Genomic DNA, 22,565 nt, shown 5'->3' on the forward strand with positions numbered 1-22,565 from the left:
TAAGAATAAAGAGTTTCTGTCAGTGTATCCATAGAAAGCACTGTGGTAGACTTTGAGGGAGATAACAAAACCATATAAGACCTAGAGCTCATTAAGTCTAGTAGGGGAAGAATTCACTTACATTAAACAGTTAAGTTGCAGTGTAGAAGACATCACAGTTTCTTTTTTCAAAGCAACTGTAAAGTATTACTTCAAAGGTGGGAAAGTCTAGTTGCACCCTCATCAAGCTTGTACACTGTAGTTCTTCTCTGCATTGTATAAAAGTGATCATATGACTCTATTATTGGTCTTGTGCCTCTATGTTTCTAGATGTCCAGTATAAAAATGAGGTTGCTCATTCAGGTTTTAAGGAGCTCTGCTTCCCTCTCCTATGCATTCATTAATCTTTCAAAAAAACATTTGTTGTGTGCTTACAGTGTGCTGGGAATAGAAGAACAAATTAGACACCCATTTGACTTTGTACTTAGGGTTGCAGAGTGGTGTAGTGAGCAGATTATGGACTTTGAAAATAGCTGTTAAATTTTTAGTCACTTTTCGTGTGATTTTTGAGCCTTGTGGGCCTTGAAGGATGAGTGTGGTTGAAATGAAGCAAAGATGATGGACCGGGGAATGTCCTCATATCTCATGAATGAAACCTTGGCACTATTTAAGTACAAAGTCTACCTAGGAGCGGAGCGTTGGTGGTATAGTGGTTAGCATAGCTGCCTTCCAGAGTCTACCTAGGAAGAAAGAATAAAGTGATTAGAAAGGAAGTTTTCAAATTTTCTTCAGGGAGGATGCCGAAATGGACTTTTCCCCCCATCTATTTTTAAAAGGTTGTGAAATATTTTTTTGAAAATGTAATACATACCCATGTTAAAAATTACGAACAATACAAAAGAATATATGGTGAAAAATAAGTCTTTCTTCTCACCCCTGATCTCACATCCTCCTTCACTTAGGCAAACATTATTAACAATTTCTTATGTGTTCTTCTAGAGATTTTTCCCTTGTGCACACACAAATATGCACTTGTGTATCAGTGTATCCCTTTTGACAGAGAGTTGTTGGAAATGCAAATGGTGGCATATTCTACCTTGCGGTCATTGTAAAGATCATGCTATATGTCAGCACATCCTTACATCATTCTCTGAATAGCTGCGTAGCATTGTGTTGCATGATGTATGAAAAACAGTTTCTTGAAAAACAGTTTCTTGAAGTAAGTCCCCCTTGATAAACCCTTAGGTTGATTTTGATATCTTCCTCCCAGGTACAGTGTTGCAGTGAATGTAATTTGTACGATGGATTCCTCCTCTGGAATCTAAGTCTGGAGATTCATGCATTTTAAATTTTGATAGATGTTACCAAATTTCCTTCCACAAAGGCTTTTTAGCCATCCATATTCATTTCTGTGGAATGAGAGTGCTTCTTCTCCTGTATCCTCCCACATCGTATACTATCAGCTTTTTTGTTTTTAACCTTTGCCAGTCTAATTGGTAAAAAACATTATCTTGTTATAATTTGCATTATGAGTGATGTTGAATATCTTTTAATATGCTTAAAAAACCATTTGTATTTCTCTTCTGAACTGCCTCCTTCAATAGGTTTTTCAAATGAAATTTTATTTCTGTTCTTGAAGAAATGGCATGGTTCTGGTGCTCTACATAGTTAACCTCTCCCTTCTTCCCTACTCATTGACCTCTGAGAAAAATTGGGGTTCTGAGGAACAATATTTTATACCTCTGAATTGGTTCATTGTACAAAGTGACTGGAGGTGCAACAAGATGGTGTATATTTGTGAATAATCTGGTATGTGACACTTCAGAATTTAATTTTTATTCTTAGAAAATGGACAATGAATGGGGTGTCTGGGTGGCTCAGTTGGTTGGGCATCTGACTCTTAATTTTGGCTCAGGTCATGATCTGTGGGTTGTGAGGTCGAGCCCCGTGTCAGGCGCTGAGCATGGAGCCTGCTTAAGATTCTCTCTCTGCCCCACCCCCCTTTCTCACACACTCGCTTGCTCTCTAAAAAGAAAAGAAAATGGACAATAAAGTTAAATTTTGATTAGGGAAATACCACCAGATATTTTTAGAAAGAACTTTGTTAATAATATGGGAGATAGTTTGAAGGAGGTGCAGAGATAAAATAATTTGTAATTTGGAGGCTGTTCTATCCTAAGCCAGAGACTATTGGGGTCTAAACCTAGGACAAGTGGAATTGGAAGGGATAGGGAATGGATGAAAGAATATTTTGCTGTGAAAGTACACAAACAATTAAAATTACTTAGCCGTGAATGGTTTTTAGAAGGGTATCTCTCAAATGTGAAAGTTTTAGTCATTAACCTGTGAAAGTCAAATATTGGATTAGGTTCACTTATGTTGCCTAAGCACCAGTCAGGTTTTTGTTTGCTTGCTTTTAAAATAAAAGTAGGCTTTTCTTCCTTTGAAAGCTCCTTGAGGGAAAAAATTATGTCCATTGCATGAACTAATGCCTAGCATATGGTAGGCCTTCAGTGAACACTTGTTGAATGAATACTTTTCAGAAGGAAGTATGTTAATTATTGTCTTTTTAGTTGAATTTCGTATTTCAGAACGATCAGATTTTACCTTGAATTGTGAACTGCCAATTGTGATTTATCAAATATTTCAAGTTTTGTTTTAGAATTAGATGTAATTGCCTCTGTGCCAAAGGTGAAGATACTTTTAGAATGTCACATTTCCCACGGTCATGGGCATAAGCCCTGGAAGAACCCAGAACACTGCTTTCCTTCTGTTGGCCAATGGTCTGTTTCTTTCTGGGTCCCAGAATCTGCAGTAGGGAGAGATGTAGATTGTATTTTGCTGGTAGACCTTAATCCTTTAATCCTTTCCTAAGTAGTATCCCTCCCCCCCACCCCCCGTAGCTTATTTTTTAAGATATGACAAGAGTTTCAGGAAGAATTGCTGGCTAGCCCCCTTGTACATAATGTTATAGAAGGCATGTAGCAAGTTTGATGAAGATTTGTTCGTGGTCATTAATATTTTATATTTTATAATAGGAATTCTAACTCTGTTATTAAAATCACTTATAAAATGTAGAACAGTTTTCATTTTTAAGACTTAAACTGACATTTGCAAAGATTGATCCAAATGAGACATTTAGAAAAATTCGGAACATTGACATATTTTACAGGAAAAAAAAACTATAAGAAAGAAATAAATGGAAATTGATAAATATTCAAGACTCTACTTAACATTTAGTCCAATTAATACTATTTTAAAACTGTTTTGACATATAACTGATGTAGAATAGACTGCATATATTTAAGTAGGGTGTGCAATTTGGTAAGTTTTAATGTTTGTATACACCTGTGAAGCCATCACCACAGTCAAGATAGTGAACAAAACTATCATTTTCAAAAGTTCTCTTTGCTCTTTTCCATTTTTATATTCCCAAAATATGTTCTTGAGCTTTCTTGTGGGATATAATTAAGTTACTTGAAAACAATTTGATCCTTTTGGGTCCCTGTTAGAGAGGTCCAGAAAGTGCTTATAGGGCTAGCTAGTTATTCCCCATTACATCCTTCTGGTTATTCTAGCCAGTGCCACAGGAATCATGGCATTTTCCAGTCTGGCTGGTAGGAAGAGGCACTATTCCCAGCCCTATGTGAGCTCCAGACACTTCCCCCTAAACCTTTCTGGTGGTTCTTTCCTTGGCTTTGGGTAGTTTTTTCACACTCATGCACTGATCAGTACAAGGCTGAGTACTCGAGGGAAGCCCTTGAGATTCAGGGGGAATCTAGAGTTTTTATTCTGTATTCTTTCTTCTCCAGTGCTATGTCTACAAACTCTAGCCTTTAATCTTCCTGAGCTCTCTGCTCCTTCTCAATTCATGAGTCCACCGAACTCAACCTGATTTTCTCTTCTTACACAGGACCCCTGAAACTCTCTCAAAGCAGTGAGCCAGGGCAATAAAAATAAGGCTCACCTCATTTGTTTCCAGCCTCTCAGGGATCACTGTTCTTTGTTGCCTGTTGTCCTGTGCCTTAAAAATTATTTTGCGTATTTAATCTAGTTCTTTGGTTGGTTCAGGCAAGAGGGTAAATCTAATCCCATCTTGGCCAGAAATGAAATCCCTCCTTAATGCTTATTTAAAATTATCATGATAAATAAAAATTGGTTCTTATGTCAGCATGTGGTAGTATTTTTGCCTTTGGTTAGAAAGCTGGTAAGTGCCAGTAGTTGGGGTTTGTTTCTTGTCTTTTTTATTTTAAAATGTGGACTCTGTTCTACCATATTGTCTATAGAAGAAGTAGTATTATGATAAATGAAAGGAATAGAGTTAAATGTTTCAAATGATGTTAGATTGGTGAAATTAGATATGATATATCCAAAATAAATTAGTTTCTTAATTACATGTTAATTTATCCATCACCTATTTTCAGAAGAACTTGGGAGAAGACTTTCATTTGAAGTCTTACAAATATTACAATATTACAATATTGTAATATTGTAAAGTCTTACAATATTCTTTGTAAAGTCTTTAGGATTGAGTTACTTTTAGAGCTTTTCTTTTACTTTCTTTCTGAATTCTTGAGGCTTTTTAAATGGTACATTTATTATGGCACTTTCATTGTTGTACATAGTGAAATTATTCCAAAAATATTTGAGTACCTACCATTTAGCAGGCATTGTGTTAGGCCTTTGGCATGAACTGAATAATCAGGGATAATACAGTTTTTAACACATTACGTTTTTTATTGCCAAAATGTAATCATTGTTATTATAAATATCACTCATGGTCTTATTTATTGGGAGTCTCTTGATTCTCTCTGATTTTTTGACTCTCACTTTTTCAGAGCAAAACCCCCACCTTTTTCACCCATGACAGGTAGCTTCATTTGTCAAAGAGGCTCCATTCATTTTACTTTCCTTGTCTACATCTTGTGGAGTATGTATTATATAAAACAGTAACAATCATGTTCATAATTAATAAACTTAACTTAGCTATAGCTTTTGTTTGTTTTATTGCTTAGCTATCTGCATTGAGTTAAACAGAGATGGAAGAGACACAAATTTAATAATTTACATAGTACCCTCCAGTCCCTGTTAACTCCAGCCTCAAATGGATAATATTGATTACACACACTGTTGCTGTCTTCTTTACTTTTGTTCTGTGTTCCTCCATCTATGTGCCCTGTCCTTCAAACACTTCCCTTTTTTGCTTTTTTAATGTATCTTTGCTCTTTCTATTTCAGTACAGGTATCACATCTGGGGCCCTCTTTGCTTCTGGCCCTTACACCTCCTCCATTCTGCCACAGCCTGCGTTAGGCTCTCCTCCATGTTGCATGACACCCTAGATATCTCTATCATTCTCTTTTTATTTGCTGTGTCTTTCTCATGAGCTTCTCATGAGATAATGAGGAATTATCTGTTCTTTTTCTATCCTCATATTTTTCATTGTTTTGCACAGTACCTGTCAAAGAGTAGATGTTCAGTACATATTTGATGAATGCATAAATCAATGACATTGTTATTTATATTCATTTTAAAAACTTTAAAATGCAAGTTTAGATGTTTTGTCTATTTATAAAATATTTTTTTCTGGTCCTGTGTTACTCTTGAAAGACTTACAGGTAGTTATTTCTCTTAAAACTGTGGAAAAAGTTATCAGGAGCTATATTTTATAATTCATGTGGCCATGGTCAGATTTTTTTTTTTTCCTAATCTCCACTATCCCTCTGTCTCTTAACATACAAATCTTATGAATGAGACAGAGTAAAGGACTTTAGGCTGCGTAAAGATTAGGATTCCCTGCTGGCTTGTAATTATCAGAATCTGGATGGTTATTTATTTGAATGAAATGATGCATACATTGTGTACATCAAAAGTAAAGCATATGTGATTGTTAGAGGAATGTTTGAATTCCCCAGTGGGATGTCATGGGGTATGTTTATAAACTCCCACTAAGCAGTAGTTCTACAATGGAATTTCACTGGCATTGAGATAATAATTTGCACAGTCAAATTACCTTCTTTACAAAAACCCAGGGAATCATGAGGGCCTAATCCTTTATTAATGTCAACCCATAGGCTGCAAGAAAGCGTAAGATTGCCATTCGAAAAGCCCAGGGGAAAAATGTGGAGGCCATTCGGGAACTGAATGAGTATCTGGAACAGTGAGTGTCTTACAAGAGGATTGTGTTTTGTTATTCTGATAAATCTTTTTTAATTAAAATGGAATTTGCATTTGATTTTCCTTTTTGCCTCCATGCTGTTCATTTACAGAATATCTACACACCTTTTTCCCCTCTTTTCCTCTCACCAGATTTGTTGGGGACCAAGAAGCTTGGCATGAACTTGCAGAACTTTATATCAATGAACATGAGTAAGTTGTAAATTTTATTAGGAGTGCAGTTTTTATCACTATTATATAGGTTCAGAAGACTTGGTTTCTGAAAGTTCAGTGAGAGGATATGAATCATGTCATTTTAAATGAACAAAATAAATAAATGAGAAATCATCAGTTTGTTGTCTGGGTATAATATGTGAGTTGCTTTAATTAGGTTATTTGTGTTTTGCTAAATTATTTTTGTTTGAGAGGCAAGTTTTTTTTTTTTTTTCAAATACAGATGGATTCCTTGGAATTAGAAAGGTCTGCATTTGCTGAGCTAAGGCTATTTTTAGTGATTCAAAATTGTGAATTTTTAGAGTCTAAATTGTTCTAATATACAAAGAGTATTATACTCCCTGCTGTTTAAAAATTCTGTCAATTGTATGCATTTATTAGCCTTCGTATTAAGAGAATCAACTCTTCCAAAGTAGAAGCATTCTGTTGCCTGGGTAAAAGACCAAGAATAATCAAGAATGTTGAATGCTGTAGGAACTTGCTTATTGGATATTTAATGTTTTTGTTGGCTTTTTAATTGATGCAGTGACAGGAGGAAATCCCAGTGTGAGAGGATTAGCCTCGTCTTAGTGCAAGTTTTCTAATATTGCAGCGTTAATGCTAAACTCCATCTACAGGCAGGATTTTTTTTTTCCCCTTAGTTCTTCTAAATCTGAGGTATATCACATTGTTTCATTTCTTCTTTCTGAGGGAATAGAATCAGATTCTCATGCGCATATTCTTACTGTGTATGAATAGTTAACCTCATTCCATACTACAAATAGCTGACACAGGAAATAAGATAGAATGAAGACACTATGTCTTAGCTTTGCCCCATATGTGTAATGTGAAATGGAGAATTAAGGTAGTTATCTGCATATTTCTAGTAAAACTAGAAGCTAAAATAAAAGTAATAGCTGTGATTTAATGAATGTGTACTGTATTCTGGGAACCATTCTTCAGTTCTCTTCTGTGCTCTGGCTGTCAGAATCTTTTTTTTTTTTTTCCATTAGGAAATCATTTCCTGAATCATGGTCATAAAGATGTATGTATGCTTATATGATCACATATGTAAACGTACTCAGTATTCTCTCATGTATGTGAGAGTGGTAGGGCATTTGGCTTAAATGGTAATGTTTCCATTTTTCATAGCTTTTTTTCAAAACTTATTTTTATTTTTATTCTGGTGTAGTTAACATACAGTGTTATATTAGTTCAGGTATTCCATTTTTACAGCTTTAAAGTCAACATTTGTAAAGTATATAGTATATAATTTAAATAACATGAAACTGAGTTTTTGGAGTGCAGTAAAACAATTAACATTAGTTTTATTTTGTCCCTAAAACAGATGACAGTTATTTTAAATGGTTTTGTGCCTTTTGAAGATGGTGTGATTAAAAGCTTTAAAAAACATTTCAGATTAATCAAAGAATTTTTTTAATTAAAGAAATACCTAATGAAGAAAATTTGGAAAACACAATAAGAGTAAAGACCAAATTTGAGTGTAGTTGCATCATCTTATCTACAATTTATATTTTTTTCTTCAGTACCTCTTGAAATAGAAACCTAAGATAGAATTATCTTTTATAGCTTATGCTTTTCACTTAGTTATGTTTTGACAGACATTCCTTATCACAATAAATATTTCACAATGTGATTTTAATCGCTTTTATTATTCCATCTTATTAATGTACTCTAGTGTTCTTAATCAGTTCCCTAGGGGAATAGAAATCTTGTTTCTTTTTTCTTTTCTTTTTTTTTCATTTTTACTATAATTCTGTATTAATTATTTTGTTTCCTTGAACTAAATTCTTAGAAGTAGAATTACTTGATTATATGATATGCACATTTTTAGTGGTTTTGATAAATCATTTCTAGTTCTTCACTGGAAAGGTAACATCAATTTACTCTTACATCAGCAATTATTAACATCCCCTTAACACTGGGTGCTATCATTCTTTTTAGTCTGTAAATTTTGATAGGTGAAAATTGGTTACAACTTTTAAAAAATTTTAATAGCTCTTTATATAAATGATATGAACCTTTGTCTTGTCAAATATATCCTTGTTATATGTCTTTTTAATATTGATTTTTTAACTTATAGAAATGTCATATTTTTATATAGTCAAGATATATCAGTTTTTATTGCTTTATGTCCTCTAAGAACTGCATAAATATATCACCTCTGTTTTCTTTCTTCTTTCTCAGTTTTATTTTTTTGCATGTGTTTCTAATAGTTTTATATTTAGTTCTAAAATAGGCCATACTTTATTTTTAACCTATAATTAAATTTATTATTATTATTTGCTCCACCTTGTAACGGCCACATTTAGTTTTGCTTTGAGTTTCTAAAGAGTTCACTGAGATAGAGTTGAATGTATACTTAAGAGAAATGAACTGAAAAATCCCAAGAAATCAAGAAATAAAAAGACAAAAAAGCACCTGAAAAGTAATTTCCTTTTAGGGGAAATGATAACTGTGTTCAGCCTCTTCTTTTACCTTGTATCACAAAACTTTTTTTGGTCTTGAAGCTAGTTATTTACAAAATGACCTCCCATTTATTTTTTCTAATTGAACGCAGAGGGAATATTCAGGTTTAGGGTGAGTGGAAATAAATATCTCCAGATTTTTTGAAACTATATGAAAATAAGAATCTGTTCATTTAATTCATTTAACCTATTTGCGCAAGTCATTGTAGTAGGTAAGGTTTTTTCATTTTGCTGTTTGTTTGTTTTTGGTAAAGAGGTAAGTTACTGTGGGATGTCAGTTTTGTGGGCATAGTGGCAAAATGTAGCGATTTAGGAGTTATGAGATATATTTATCATTTTGGCATTCTCTTTGCATAGGAATAAGTAGGAATAAGCTCTTTTAAATATAATAGGTCACAGGCAGCATTGCTACTATAGATCTAGAATTTTTACTTCAAATAAATTTCCAAAGTAGAATGTTCATGTAAGTCTATTCATTGTTGTTACAGGGATTAAAGAGGATATAGAATTCTGCCATGTGCTTTTTTTAAAATATCTTTAAGTTTCTTTTATTTAAATTTGCTTCTGATTTATAAATTCTAGTTTCTATTTAGTGATTGCAGTGATATATATCACACTACTTGACCATATTGAGACATTTTACTTGTTCTAAATATAAAAAATTAGTTAAGATGTGTACATTAGTACTACCAATATTATAAACAAAAATATGTATTTTGAACAAAGACACTTTTTTTATTTGATTTGTAGTTAAAACTAGATGTTATATCAGCAAAGAGCAATTAATAATATAAATTAATTATGATTGTGACTGTGGTTCCTTTTTGTAGGTCCAGCCTTACTATAAAATTCTATAACAAATGGAATTATCAAAATCCTATAAGGAAAAATCATAATGTTGATAAAACAATGTAGGGATAGATATGTAACCTATACAGATGCTTTTGTGAGGAACAGAACTTTGAAACTTTATTTAGTTATTGACTCTAACATACTAATACTAGTAGTTATTTTACATAGATTCAAGTAATCTTAATTCTCTAATCATTGAGGCATTGTATGTAATGAATTAACTTTTTTATGCATTTGAAATGGAATTAGCTATGTATCATTTTTGGGACAATTGAGAAAATGGTCACTCAAGTCACTTTCCATATGGTTTAAATACTCTTGAGTGAACCTCTGTTGAGAAAACTGTATTGGACCATCTTCTCCTTTTAGCTCTAAGTTTGATTCTTTATCCACAAAATTAGTTTGCTTTTATACTTTGTAAAATTGGAAGCAAGGGATCCTCTTCTGTATGTGATACTGAATAATTTCTAAGAAAAATATCTTGGCATTCATTTTTCAGCAGAAACTCATACCTGCCTATTTTATCTTTATTTTGTATAAAAACCAGAGTCACAGTTGTGCTCAACCCATTTAAATCTGTAAGAACATTTATTCTTAGCATTGATATGAATTTTGGCATCACCTCAGTAAAAGGAACATATTTAGAAGGAACTGTCTTTTTGATAAAGTTGAGTGTTTAAGGTAGAGACCACTTTCTTCTTCTATAGAATGATAAATATATATCAGATAAGTAGTTATAATACTTTTGTTCTAGACATCTATTCAGTCATTTGTTCAGGCATTTATTATATACCTATCACATGTCAGGAACCAGTGCGAGGTTTTGGGTATAAAAATGAAAAAGGCTATATAACTGATCCTTGATAACAGTATATATATATATATATATATGTATATATATATATATATACACACATCTAAAATGCTATTATTTTTGGTAATCTATAGGGTGTTTTTGGTTTCTCAGGCCCTTTGGGTTTGACTGTTGTACCCATTTTTATGTTACCATTGACCTCTTCATCACTCCTATCATTACCACGATTTTTCACTGTGTGGAGTACATAGAGGCAGTATGCATAGTGGTTAAGAGTAGGCTGTCTGGAGTGGCACAGCTTAGGTTTCAGTTTGCATCTTGTGCCTTTTCAACTATAAAATGGTGATAATTTCCTACTTCCCAGGGTTTTGGTAGGATTAAATGAATTAATATATATAACACACCCAGAGAAGTGCATGATACATAATGAGCACTAATAATACAAGTTAGCTGTTATTAGTACACATTATGTGAAACTGCAGCATGTATATTTTGAAAAGTAAGTATATCAGACTTAGTGTAAAGACAGGTAGCTTTGTATGTTGGTGACAAATGCCAAAAATAACTGTAGGTAGCCTTTTTGTGTTGGGTACTGTTGTCAGCTTTCACTGGAAATAAATTTTACAGCACCTTTGTTCTTTAGGATTTCCTATAAATAGTGGCGATATTTGCATTGCTTTAAACTTATAAAATACATTGAGAGGAATTACAGTCATGTGGTGTAAAACCATTTTTCCAGAGCCCTTTGTAGCAGTCCTCTCCTCAGGTTTTTAGCAAGATGTTTGTTTCTTTACCACATGATGAAATAGTAGTAGAGTGCATATCAAAACCACTAACTTGATCTATTTTTCATACGTTTAAAAATTTATAACTTCATTAGAATTTCATAGGCAAACAAGTAATGAAAAGTCTTTATAATAGAATATGTTGGTAAATAGGTGTCAATAAAGGATTTTTGTAAATAGATAGTATTTAATAAAATGTTTATTTCCTCTTTACCCTTTAGCTATTTGAATATTTTATTCAGTGGTCAATGGACTTGAAATTATTTTGTATGTAACCTGATCCAAGGTTGTGAAGTCTGTGTTGTGAATAATGTTTGGATGTCATAATAGTGACCCAGTTTTAAGAATGTAGTATCTACTGATTGTTCATAGGCTGCCTCAGAATTTAAGCCTTTGTTATTTGTATTTAAGAATTCAGCATAGCAAGTATATTATTACTGAAGCTTTTAAATTTGGGGAATAAAATGTCTAACATCACTAAAATTGTTTTAAAATTATTTTCCAGCATTGCTTTAAATTATTTTTAATTATTTTTATTTTAGCTAAGATGGCATATGTGACTTTTAAAATTGATTTCTCCTCTTCATATTTTTCAGCTATGCTAAAGCAGCCTTTTGTTTAGAGGAGCTAATGATGACTAATCCACACAACCACTTATACTGTCAGCAGTATGCTGAAGTAAGTGCTTTCAAAAACAACAGTTGTATATGATTTTATTTTTGTTGGTGTTAGGTATTATTTTGGAACTAAGAATATGTCCTTAATGTGAGGCACATATATAAATATTTAAGACATCTGATGAAACATGACTGTAGGTGTAAAAGCTTTACATTTTTAATGTTATAATGGGAATATGGCTTTAAAAATAAAAGCGCTTACTTAAAACAGTGAAATTCTTTGTATTTTTTATTGTATATTTTCTTTCCTAATTATGAATTAATGATGCCACAGTTGTCACCATTTACTGGCTTCTGAGGCAGTTACAATGATTATGATTTTTAAACCCATATTCTAGGAAATTCATATTAAGATCAATATTTTTGGAACTAGGAAGTATTTATCTTACTATTAAGAATAATAATACAATTGAATGCTATAAGGTTAGAAGCATTTCATTAATAATGAATGTCAAGGTGACTAGAAAAGGGCGACTCAGTATGTAAGTATAGATTTAGAATGCTGCTAATAGAAAATATAAAGTTGTGAGGCATTAGCAAGGCAGCTAAAAAAGAAGTTATATTGGCTTTTTTATTGACAACATTTTGTTTTAAAAAATACTCTGTGATCTTAATGTTCATAGAATAGGTTTTTCAGGGAGGTTATGCTTTAAAATTTAGCTTTAACAACTTTAAGATGAATTCTTTTAACATCTTGCATTTGTTTACAGAATATCTGTTTCAATTACTATTGCCTATGGTATGATGAAACATGCTATATTTCAAAGTAGTAAAATAAACAGGTTTCAGCACTCTGCAATTTTTAACAGGTTAAATATACCCAGGGTGGACTTGAAAACCTCGAACTTTCAAGAAAGTATTTTGCTCAGGCACTGAAACTGAACAACAGAAATATGAGAGCTTTGTTTGGGCTTTACATGGTGAGTAGAGGTGCATGTTTAATGTTATTTTATGAAGTCTGTCGTTTAAAGTCCATTAACTATCCCATCCGGTCACTTCCCCTTGTTTGTATTTTGTTGATAAGTATATTTTTTTCCTTTCGTTAAATATGAGCAGTAAGGTTGTAAGGCAATTTTATTTTTAAATGTTAATACATCCTAACTATTTGATGTTTTATTATAAAATATCTTCTATTGTATCAGAATTTAAATCTGCCTTTTTATTAAATAGGAACAGATACAAAACCATAATTTGTATCTTAATTGTTTTGATATTCTTGGGTTTATGCCCAACATTATTTTGTATTTCTTACCTTAAGTTATAATTGTATGACATAGTTTTAAACTATGCAATAAAAGACATTAGCAAAAAAAATCTCTACTATCAAATTAAAATTTTTTTATGGTACAAAAAAGAGCTTGGAAATTGTGGGAAGCATGTAATTAAATATTTCTATGGTTTATGTATGCCAAATGACGAGCTTAGAAAAGTCAATTAACAAAAGCTATGGGATATAGAGGAAGAATTTGCTGAGCTTTAAAATATACATAAAATAAGCCCCTCCCTACAACCAGAAAACCTCTTTTTAATAGGCCAGTTCTTTGAAATTTTAATTTATCCTGGTCTTTTCAAGGACTTTTGGATGAATGTCTTGTCGGGGCTCAGTGAAGAAGAATTGATTTGCAGAAATAGAGGCAGGAAGAAATATAAATGAAATAATTTTTAGGAAAGGAATGGCAAAATATGATTAGAAAATAGTTCAAAGGAATTTCAAGAAATTTTTCCTGGATCTACCAGTGCCAATTGTAGTAGGTTAGAGGTACAGTATAGTAGCAGTGTTGTCTCTTTTTACCAAATAAATGAAAAATTAATTTAAAAAATGTATTACAATAGATTATTAATGATAGTTTATACATAACACTTCATGTGCTAGGCATTGTTTTAAGCTCTTTTTTAATTTTAAATCATTAAATCCTCATATCAACTATTTGAGAAGATACTGTTATTACTACCATTTCATAGAAAGTGAACCTAAGACACAGAGAGGTCTAGTTAATTTGTTGAAAGATGATCACAGACTTACTAAGTGATTGAGCTGGGATATCAGCTCCGTGAGTTGATTCCAGAGTCATTTTCTTAATCACTGCATTTGCCAAAATTCATATGAAAGAGGTGACATTAAAGACATACAGGTGTAAAAATAAGATTTTGGCCAGTAAATTCCTAAATTCCTCACTGACAGAGGAGGAGAGAGTGGGAAAGAGCCTGTCACACAGGCTAGGTATAAAAGAAAGGCTTAATTTTTTTTTTTTTAATCACATGGATGAATCCTCAAGAATAAGATATATTTAAACATAAGATAAAAGATCTTCCTCTTCCCAGAAATACAGTATATGCTTAAAAATTAGTATTTAATTTTGGTTGTTTACAGATTCTTTCATGGATTCTAGATTAACAATCCCTTGTTTAAGTACATTTTTTAAAAGGAGAGGATGGATTGATCAAATTGCAGTCATTCTAACTGGTACTGTGCAACATAGTTTGGAAACTCTTGGTAAAGTGAAAAGAGGACTAGTTTGGAAATGAGGATCTCTTTCTATTTTTAAGGCTTTCAGTAACTTGCTTTGGTCAAGTCACATCACTCCTTTTGGACTTAAATTTTTTTTTATCCATTAATGTAGGAAATCGGACTAAATTATTTTTGATATTCCTTCTTACATCAATATTCAATAATTCTATAATTCTGACATAGGAAAGCTGAAGTAATATAGTAATAAAGAACTAGAAATAGTAATTTAATAACAATAATGACCTTCAATATTCTACAGTATTTAAATGATATTCTGCAGTATTTAGGTATTTAATTTTACCATTAAGAGTTGTGGTAGATAACTAATAAAATAAATTTAGCTATTTAAGATGCTCTTTCTCTTTTTGTCACTTTATTCTATATTTTAAACTATATTTTCATTTTTAAACACTAATTTCATTCCACTTTATTTTTGAAATTGTTTTGGTACTCTTTGTTATCCCATTGCAAATATGACCCTTACATTTTTTTTATTATTATTATCTTGGCTAGAAAAAAGGAATTTTGTTTTTGATGTTTCTTTTTTGTTTTTAGTCGGCAAGTCATATTGCTTCTAATCCAAAAGCAAGTGCAAAAACAAAAAAGGACAACATGAAATATGCTAGTTGGGCAGCTAGTCAAATAAACAGAGCTTATCAGGTCAGTATTGATAATTTTATATTATCGTATAGGTCAGTTAATATATTTCTTAAATTACAAAGCCAAATGTCTTATCATTGGACTTTTATGTCTTTTGGTTTTAATCAAATGTGTTTTAATTGTGTAGAATTAACTTGTAGGATCACTTATTTTTTTTCTTTTTTCAAAAGAAGTTCATTACCCTGTTATGATCCCATAAGTAGCCTTATTATCTGGAAATTTCAGTAGTCAGCATTTGGCAAATAAAAAGTAATTCTAAAAATCCAGAAAAGGTAAATAAATTGTGCAGTGTATTTCAGAAGCAGATTGGGTGTGTAACATATTATTAATTAGAGTATCTCAGGTAATTAAAAGGGAGGAAGAAAAGCCTAAATGTAAACTACCCAGACTATATAAAAAAGTTTTTGTACTCTGCTTACGTGTCAGATCTTAGCTGAAACTTCTTCACGCATTTCTTTTCTTCGTTTTCTGAAGCTTGTCCGTAGGAGATTCTCCAGGAAGAGCTCATGGCAAAATAAAATCTTCTTACATCTTGCACATTTATAAACTTATTTCTCTGTAGTCTTTATATTTGAGGGATAGTTTGGCTTTTAATATAACCTTTGGCTTATATTTACTTAAGTATTTTAAACATATTGTTCCATTGTGTTTTAGGATAAAATATTGCTGTTAAGTCTTATTCCATCCTGATTTTCTTTGCCTAAGTGACTTAGACTTTTTGTCCGGATGTCCAAAGGAATTTTTTTCTTTATCATTAAAATCCAGTAGTTTTACTACAGTATGTTTTGTTGATTGTTATTGGGTCAGTTTTCCCAAATGCACAATAGACCCACTTAATATGTAAATTTAATCTTCTTTTAATCTGAGAAGAGTTGCTTTGTGTTAAATATTTTTTCTGTTTGATAGCCCAAGATTTTTTTTCAGGTCTCTAATTATAAGTTTATTAGATTTCTTTTCTCACCTCTTTCCTCTGTCATTCATTTTCTTTCAAATCTTTTTCTGTTATTTTCTGTATTAATTTTTTTATGGAGTTAATCATATTCTCATTTTGTTTTTGCTGTTCTCCTTGTTTAAATCAGATAGTTTTTATTAGGAGAGGGTTTCTGTGGAGTGAGGGCATCAGAGATAGGATAACTTTCCCAACTTGTCTTTTTATGGCTTCCTTTTTGTTATAGAGAATTTAAATATGACCTTTCTGTATACACAGTCTTTCTCAGAACTAGTCTGGTTCAGAAAGATTTTCTGTCTTCAGCCTTCTGTTCTACTCTTAGAGCTCTATAGATCTTGAATTTTGAGGTGTTGCTTTCAGCTTGAAATGTTGCATTTTGTTCTTTTATTTTATTCTCGGATTTGCTGCCTGTGGACATCACTACCTTCCTCTCATCCACTCCTTTCCCTTATCTGAACCATCTCTCCCTTTTACCCCTAGTGTTTCTGCCCTGTTTTGGTTTCAATTGGGGGTGATTATCCTTCAGTGTGAGGTTTTTTTCCTCCTGGAAGAGAGTGTTTGCTGGACATTTTAGAGATTTTGAGGTTGTAGACTGTTAGACTTGTTTAACGTCACATTTGATTTGGAGCTTTTGAGACTGTCCTGGTTTTGCAGGCCATTTGCAGATTCATCAATTCACACTGTTTTCATTTCTGTGGCTTGTAGAGTAGTAGGTTGTCCATCCTACCGTACATACTCCTATCATACAGCCATTGATCTTTTGGAGGTCCTGCCACTGTTGGTGATAAAAACCACATTACAGGGTTTTGGAGGATTACCTGTAATGTAGTTTTTTTGAAGATGTTCTCTTTGGGCTTGTTTTCTGTTATTTTGTTTTTCGTGCTTTTTCTTTGTTTTTGTACTCCTGGTTGGAGAAGGTTGGGGAGATTAAAAAAATTCAGTGCCCCCACGATCATATTATTTAAAGTCACTTTAGTGTATTTTTATTATGTATAATAGAGGATATTACTTCTGTTGGCATATTGTAAGTCAGAGTATTTATAAATATCAGCTAGGCTGTGCTTCTTCAAATGCGGTTAGTTTGAGATAGCACAGATTATAATAGGGTTCCACACATAGTAGGTCTAGAGTGTATGTATGTGTGTGTGTGATTTGAAGATAAGACTTTGATAATATAAAACTAATGTAATGGTTTGTAGACTACATCCTTGTTTTTAAGGTATTTTTGAGAAACAACTAGCTGCTCAGAGAGTGCTTTTTTTGACATAGCATGAGTATATTTTTAAAATCAGTTTTTATTACAACATACATAGAAAAAAGAACCCAAGTCATAAATGTACATTTCAATTAATTATACAAGGTAAATGTATCCAAGTCAAGAAATAGAAACATTACAGCACCCCAGAGCCCTCATAGTACATCCTCTTAATTCTACTCCTGTTAACCTCAGGAGTGTTGATTAATAATCCCATAGTCTTTACTTGTTTTTGAACTTTATGGTATCATAGTATGCATTCATTTTTGTCTAGCCTATTTCACTGTTATGTTTATGACATTTATCCCTCTTCATGTCTGTAGTTCATTCATTTTTATTGTACTGTAGTCTATTGTATGAACATACTACAATTTATCTAGTCAGTTGTTGATAGGCTTTTGGGTTATTTCCTGTTTGGGGCTATTTTGAATAATACTACACTGAATATTGCTGTAGTCTTTTGGTATACATGTACTTCTGATGGGTGTATACCTTTGAGTGGAAATAATGGGTTGTAATTTGTTTTCCACAACAGTTGTTTATAGTCTCACCAGCCATGTTTGGTAGTCCTCATAGTTCTACATCTTTATCAATACTTGGTCCTGTCAGTTTTTATAATTATAGCCATTCTGGTTTATGTATAATGGTATCTCATCGTTTCACTTTGCATCTCCCTGATGACCAGTGAGATTGAACACTTTTTTGTATGTTTATTGGCTATTTGGATGTCTCTTTCATGAAGTCTATATTTTTAATTGGTTTATGACTTTTTATTTTGTTTTTTAGTTTTCTCTGATTATGAGCTTTTTGTTATGTGTGCAGCAAATTTCTTCACTTTCTTACTTGCAGTCTCTCTCAAATGATTTTGATGAATAAAAGTTCTGAAGTGAAATATGTTCATTTATATTCTCCAATGGTTTGTGCTTTTTGTGTTGCTTAAGAAATCAGTTGCTACTCATAGTCATACAGATAATTTTGTGTGTCTTTAGAGGTTTTTTTCCTTCTACCTTTTGTATTTAGATCCACAGTCCATTTGGAATTGATTTCTATGTATGATGTGAAATAAGGGTCAGTTTTCCCCCAAGTAGCTATCTAGAGAGTTTCTGTCTATCTCTGTATTCTATCATGAGTCCCCTTCCTGGAAGCTAGTATCACCATGTAGGAGTTAAGAGAAGAACACAAATGCTGGATCCATATTGTCTACAAAGTTTGGCTCTGACATTTATTATTTATGCGATTTTGGATAAGTTACATACCATTTCTGGGCCTAGCCTTTCATCTGCAAGATGGACACAATAGAAATTTTCTGAGGATTAAAGGAGTTAATATGTGATTTTCACTAAATCACAGTAATATTTGTTACATTGTTTTTACTAATCACATGCTCCAGGTTTACTTTATGATGCCTTCTTTGTTCATTGCAACTATAACCACCACCACAAGAATAGTTATAAGAGCATATATTTATAGAAAATTTCTTATGAGGTAGGTACTTTTCCTGTTTTACAAATGAAGAACTTAAAGCATGGAAAGATTAAATAACTTTCCCAAGGTGCCATAGCTGGTTAATGACAGCTGTTTTTAAACCTAGGGAGTCTGACTCCAGAGTTGATGCTCTGAAAGCCACAATATACTGCCTGTAAAAAGAAATGTCAGGTATAAATGTATCTGAAGCTATAAATGCAGTTTTTCACTGTCAGTTATTTTCTCGTGTGAACAATTGATAGCCTACCCTCACTTGTTTTCTCTTTTCATTTCAGACTTAAAGCTCTGAGTAGTAACTAAATTCAGAGTATAGTTTTGTTTGTTTTCCTTTCTCCCTGTCTCTTCAGTAATATAAGGCCAGACAAATATGCCCTTCCCTGCTTTATGAGATGCACCTTATCACTGGACATGAACGTACCATTTCAGTATTTTAAGCCATCGTTCATAGATCTAAACCCTGTTCTTTAGTAATTACCCTCCCTGCCATTCTTTTTTTTTTTTTTTTAATTTTGCCTTATTAGATCCATTCTATTTACAGACTTATAAAGTCTCAGTGTTCTTTGGAAGGAGCTCTAAGAGTGTCACTGGTACTCTTCAGTATTTGAGTTTTGCATTGTAAACTCCTTAGTCCACAGTGATGTTTTACCCATCTTTACCGAAGATATGATTTGTCTTCTCTTGACTCTATAGGAAAGATAGAAAAAAGAACTTTTGCCAGTTTCTGACATTTTAGATACCACTGCAGGAAGATAACACATCTCTCAGTTGGTCTTGTCAGGTTTCTGTATAGCAACTTCCAGTACTCCTCAACTAAACCCATCATGCAAAATTTACTTGCCCCTAGACACCAGTAACAGGTTTTAAATAAAATTTCTTTGTGCTTTTAAAAGCTTGTATTTTTCTGTAGAGGTTCTGGGTTCTTTCTGTGAATCAGATTCCATAAATATTTGTATCCATTACCTTTTGCTAACTTAGTGAATTAAAATAACAACTTCTTTGCTTATGATTCTGTAAGTAGGCTGTTTGGCTTGGGCTCAGTTGAGTAATTCTGCTCGTCTTGACTGGGCTTATTTATGTTTCTGCACCATGCTAGTGGTTGATGGCCTCACTTAAATATCTGACTTTGGCTGTCTGTCAGCTGGAAGTGCTGGGCCTCATGTTTCTCATTTGGCAGGCTAACTTGGACTTATTCATGTGGTGGTCTCAGGGTTCCAAGAGTAGCAAACAGGCAAACTCCACCGTTCAAGGGCTTTTTGAGTCTCTGTTTGTGTCACATATGGCTAATTTTCCATTGAGCAAAGCATGTCACATGGCCAACCCAGATTCAGGGGATGTAATACTTCACCTCTCAATGGCAAGAGAAATATGTGGTCATTTGGCAATTTCTTACACTATTGTAAAGCTCCGTATTCCCCACCTTCTATTTTCATTTATTTTGCCTTTTTCTTTTTATCTGCTTTATTGAGGTATGATTTATAGACAATAACGTGCACACATTTTAAATGCACAGTTGAGTTTTCACAGATGTATATATACTCCTTTCTCACCATCACCCCATTCAAGATATACAGCATTTCTGTCACCCCAGAAAGTCCCTTCTGCTGCTCTGCAGTCAGCCCCTCCTGACACTGCAGACAAGCACTGATATGATTTTTATCACTATAAATTAGTTTGCCTGTACTAGAACTTTATATAAATGAGATCATAGGTTATGTACTCTTTTGTGCCTGGCTTCTTCCACTCAGTATAATGTTTCTGAGATTGATCCATCCAGTAATCCAATTTATTTATCCTAGTATTTTGTCCACCCATATTATTTTACACAAATTATGCAAAGGTAAATTTTAGCCCAATTTATCCCAGTTATCACAATGGATAAATTATTGATCTTTGAATTTGATAAACAAGTTTTTATTATTTGAGTATGCTTTCTGGTGAGTTTTCCTTAAGATCCATAGGGAATTATGAAAGAAGAGTTTTTTTAAGCAAAATCTAACTGTATGAAAACAAAAGTACAGGATTTGTGATTAATGTGGAAAGTATAACTTTCAGAGATTGACATTTTAGTAATTAGATAAATCTCTGGGATCTAATTGAGAATTTTATGACTCATGTCTAAGCATATAAACAAGTATAAAGTATATAATAAATGCTCCTTATTGTAATGTTTTCCTAGGCATTTGTAAATTAGAGAAAATGAGATTTTAAGAACTGGTTTTCCTTCTTTCTTTCTACTTAATAATGAAACAGAATATGGCTACTACTTGCTCCTCAAGTAGGTAATTAGTTTAGCATGTTCAGTATAGGCAGGCAAGTTTGATTAATGCTCATGAAAAACTTTAATGTGAACCTACTCACAATAATTTTCCAGATAAATGCTTCTTTAGTACACTGTTAAATTTGTCTGTCCTAGCAATCCATATGTTATTTATGATTGCAGAGGTGATTCTGTTACTATCCTTTTGGGAAATGGAAAATTAAATCATGATTTGAGGGAAAAATAGGATTCCGGCTTAATCAGTTAAATTGCCATATAATTCTGGAATAGACAAAATAATTGCATGTCAGGCAAAATTTGAAGTGATAGATTTGTATTTCCAACTTTCTTTTTATTTGTTCTGACACAAATAAGTTTGGTTTATTCTAAATTGCACTGGTTGTCAGTAGTGTTTATACACAATCTTAGGTGATTTTTTTTTTAATTAGCTAATTAAGAAAATCACAGATTTATATTTACTACTATTATGTTTAAGAACAAATCAAGAAAAGTACTGTATTTTAAAATTCTAATTATGACTTCAGCTCTACAGAATTTTTCATTATTCTGTTTTGCTAATTAAAAAATCAGAGTGAATGTTACTATGTGGTATCCTGTTTTGCTCAGACCCATCAAAGCTTTTTCTTAGAATTAGGCCTTTAAGTATCTGATTAGGACCATTCCTGTTTACTTTGGATAGGCAGTAGTAAAAGAAAAGGCTTTCTGTTCTTGGTAAGTCCTTGTGAAAGTGAATTTATCAACTGGATAATAGGTGTAATAACACACCCCACATCCTTTGGTCACCTTAGGAAATTATGAAAAGGCAGAGTTGTAAAAGTTGTGTTGTTATTTACCATATTTTGTAATTATGAATTGTATACTTAACATTTGAATTCCTTGAATTAGTAATATTTTGTGAAAGGTAAAGTGATCTTGATTCTTATGAGAAGCTTTTCTCTTCCCCTGGCATTTCTTATAGAAATCCCCTTTATTTACTCTATCAAATCAAGATTCAACCATAGAAGCTAATGGTTTAGGAAGTAGGAGAATCATAATGTTAACCTGCAGCCAGAAAGGTCAGAGGCAGGTTACCAATTCCTGAAGTCTGTTGCTTCTGTGATTTTACCTGTGCTTGATCACTTAATCTTTCTCAACAGGTCATGAGAAGTTTGCCAAATTAAGTTAATTACAAAAGAGAAGGAACACATCATAAATCAAGTGCTAAGTGCTTAAGACAGCATTGGTATTTGCAGGGAAGATCAGTCACTTGAAAATGTTACTGAGTGCTTAGATGTTAATTTGAAAATACTATATTTTGCTAATAGCAAATGTTAATACTTTAACCAGGGGCACAGGGAATATAGATATCTATATAATAAACCTTCTCTTACCCCCACAAGGAACATTTACTTAGTAAATCTGTAGTATTCAGTGACAGATAAATGATGAGAATTGTCAGTCTAGTTAGAAAACCCATTTTAAAATCA

At 32.6% G+C, this 22,565-nt stretch overlaps 1 protein-coding gene across 3 annotated transcripts in view; it reads left to right on the forward strand.

The window, feature by feature from the left end:
• The window catches only part of EMC2 (ER membrane protein complex subunit 2), a 46,067-nt gene that overhangs the window by 18,040 nt on the left and 5,462 nt on the right, over positions 1-22,565 (forward strand). For all 3 annotated transcript variants that reach the window (XM_025871004.2, XM_073893104.1, XM_073893105.1), the window contains exons 6-10: positions 6,052-6,137; positions 6,287-6,346; positions 11,883-11,964; positions 12,773-12,883; positions 15,028-15,132. In XM_025871004.2, coding sequence (XP_025726789.1) covers positions 6,052-6,137; positions 6,287-6,346; positions 11,883-11,964; positions 12,773-12,883; positions 15,028-15,132 — 444 coding nt within the window. The remainder of the gene's footprint in view (positions 1-6,051; positions 6,138-6,286; positions 6,347-11,882; positions 11,965-12,772; positions 12,884-15,027; positions 15,133-22,565) is intronic.

This window comes from Callorhinus ursinus, unplaced genomic scaffold (assembly GCF_003265705.2).
Source record: "Callorhinus ursinus isolate GAN/ISIS: 27379988/994484 unplaced genomic scaffold, GSC_fseal_2.0 scaffold5, whole genome shotgun sequence".
NCBI lineage: Eukaryota > Metazoa > Chordata > Mammalia > Carnivora > Otariidae > Callorhinus > Callorhinus ursinus.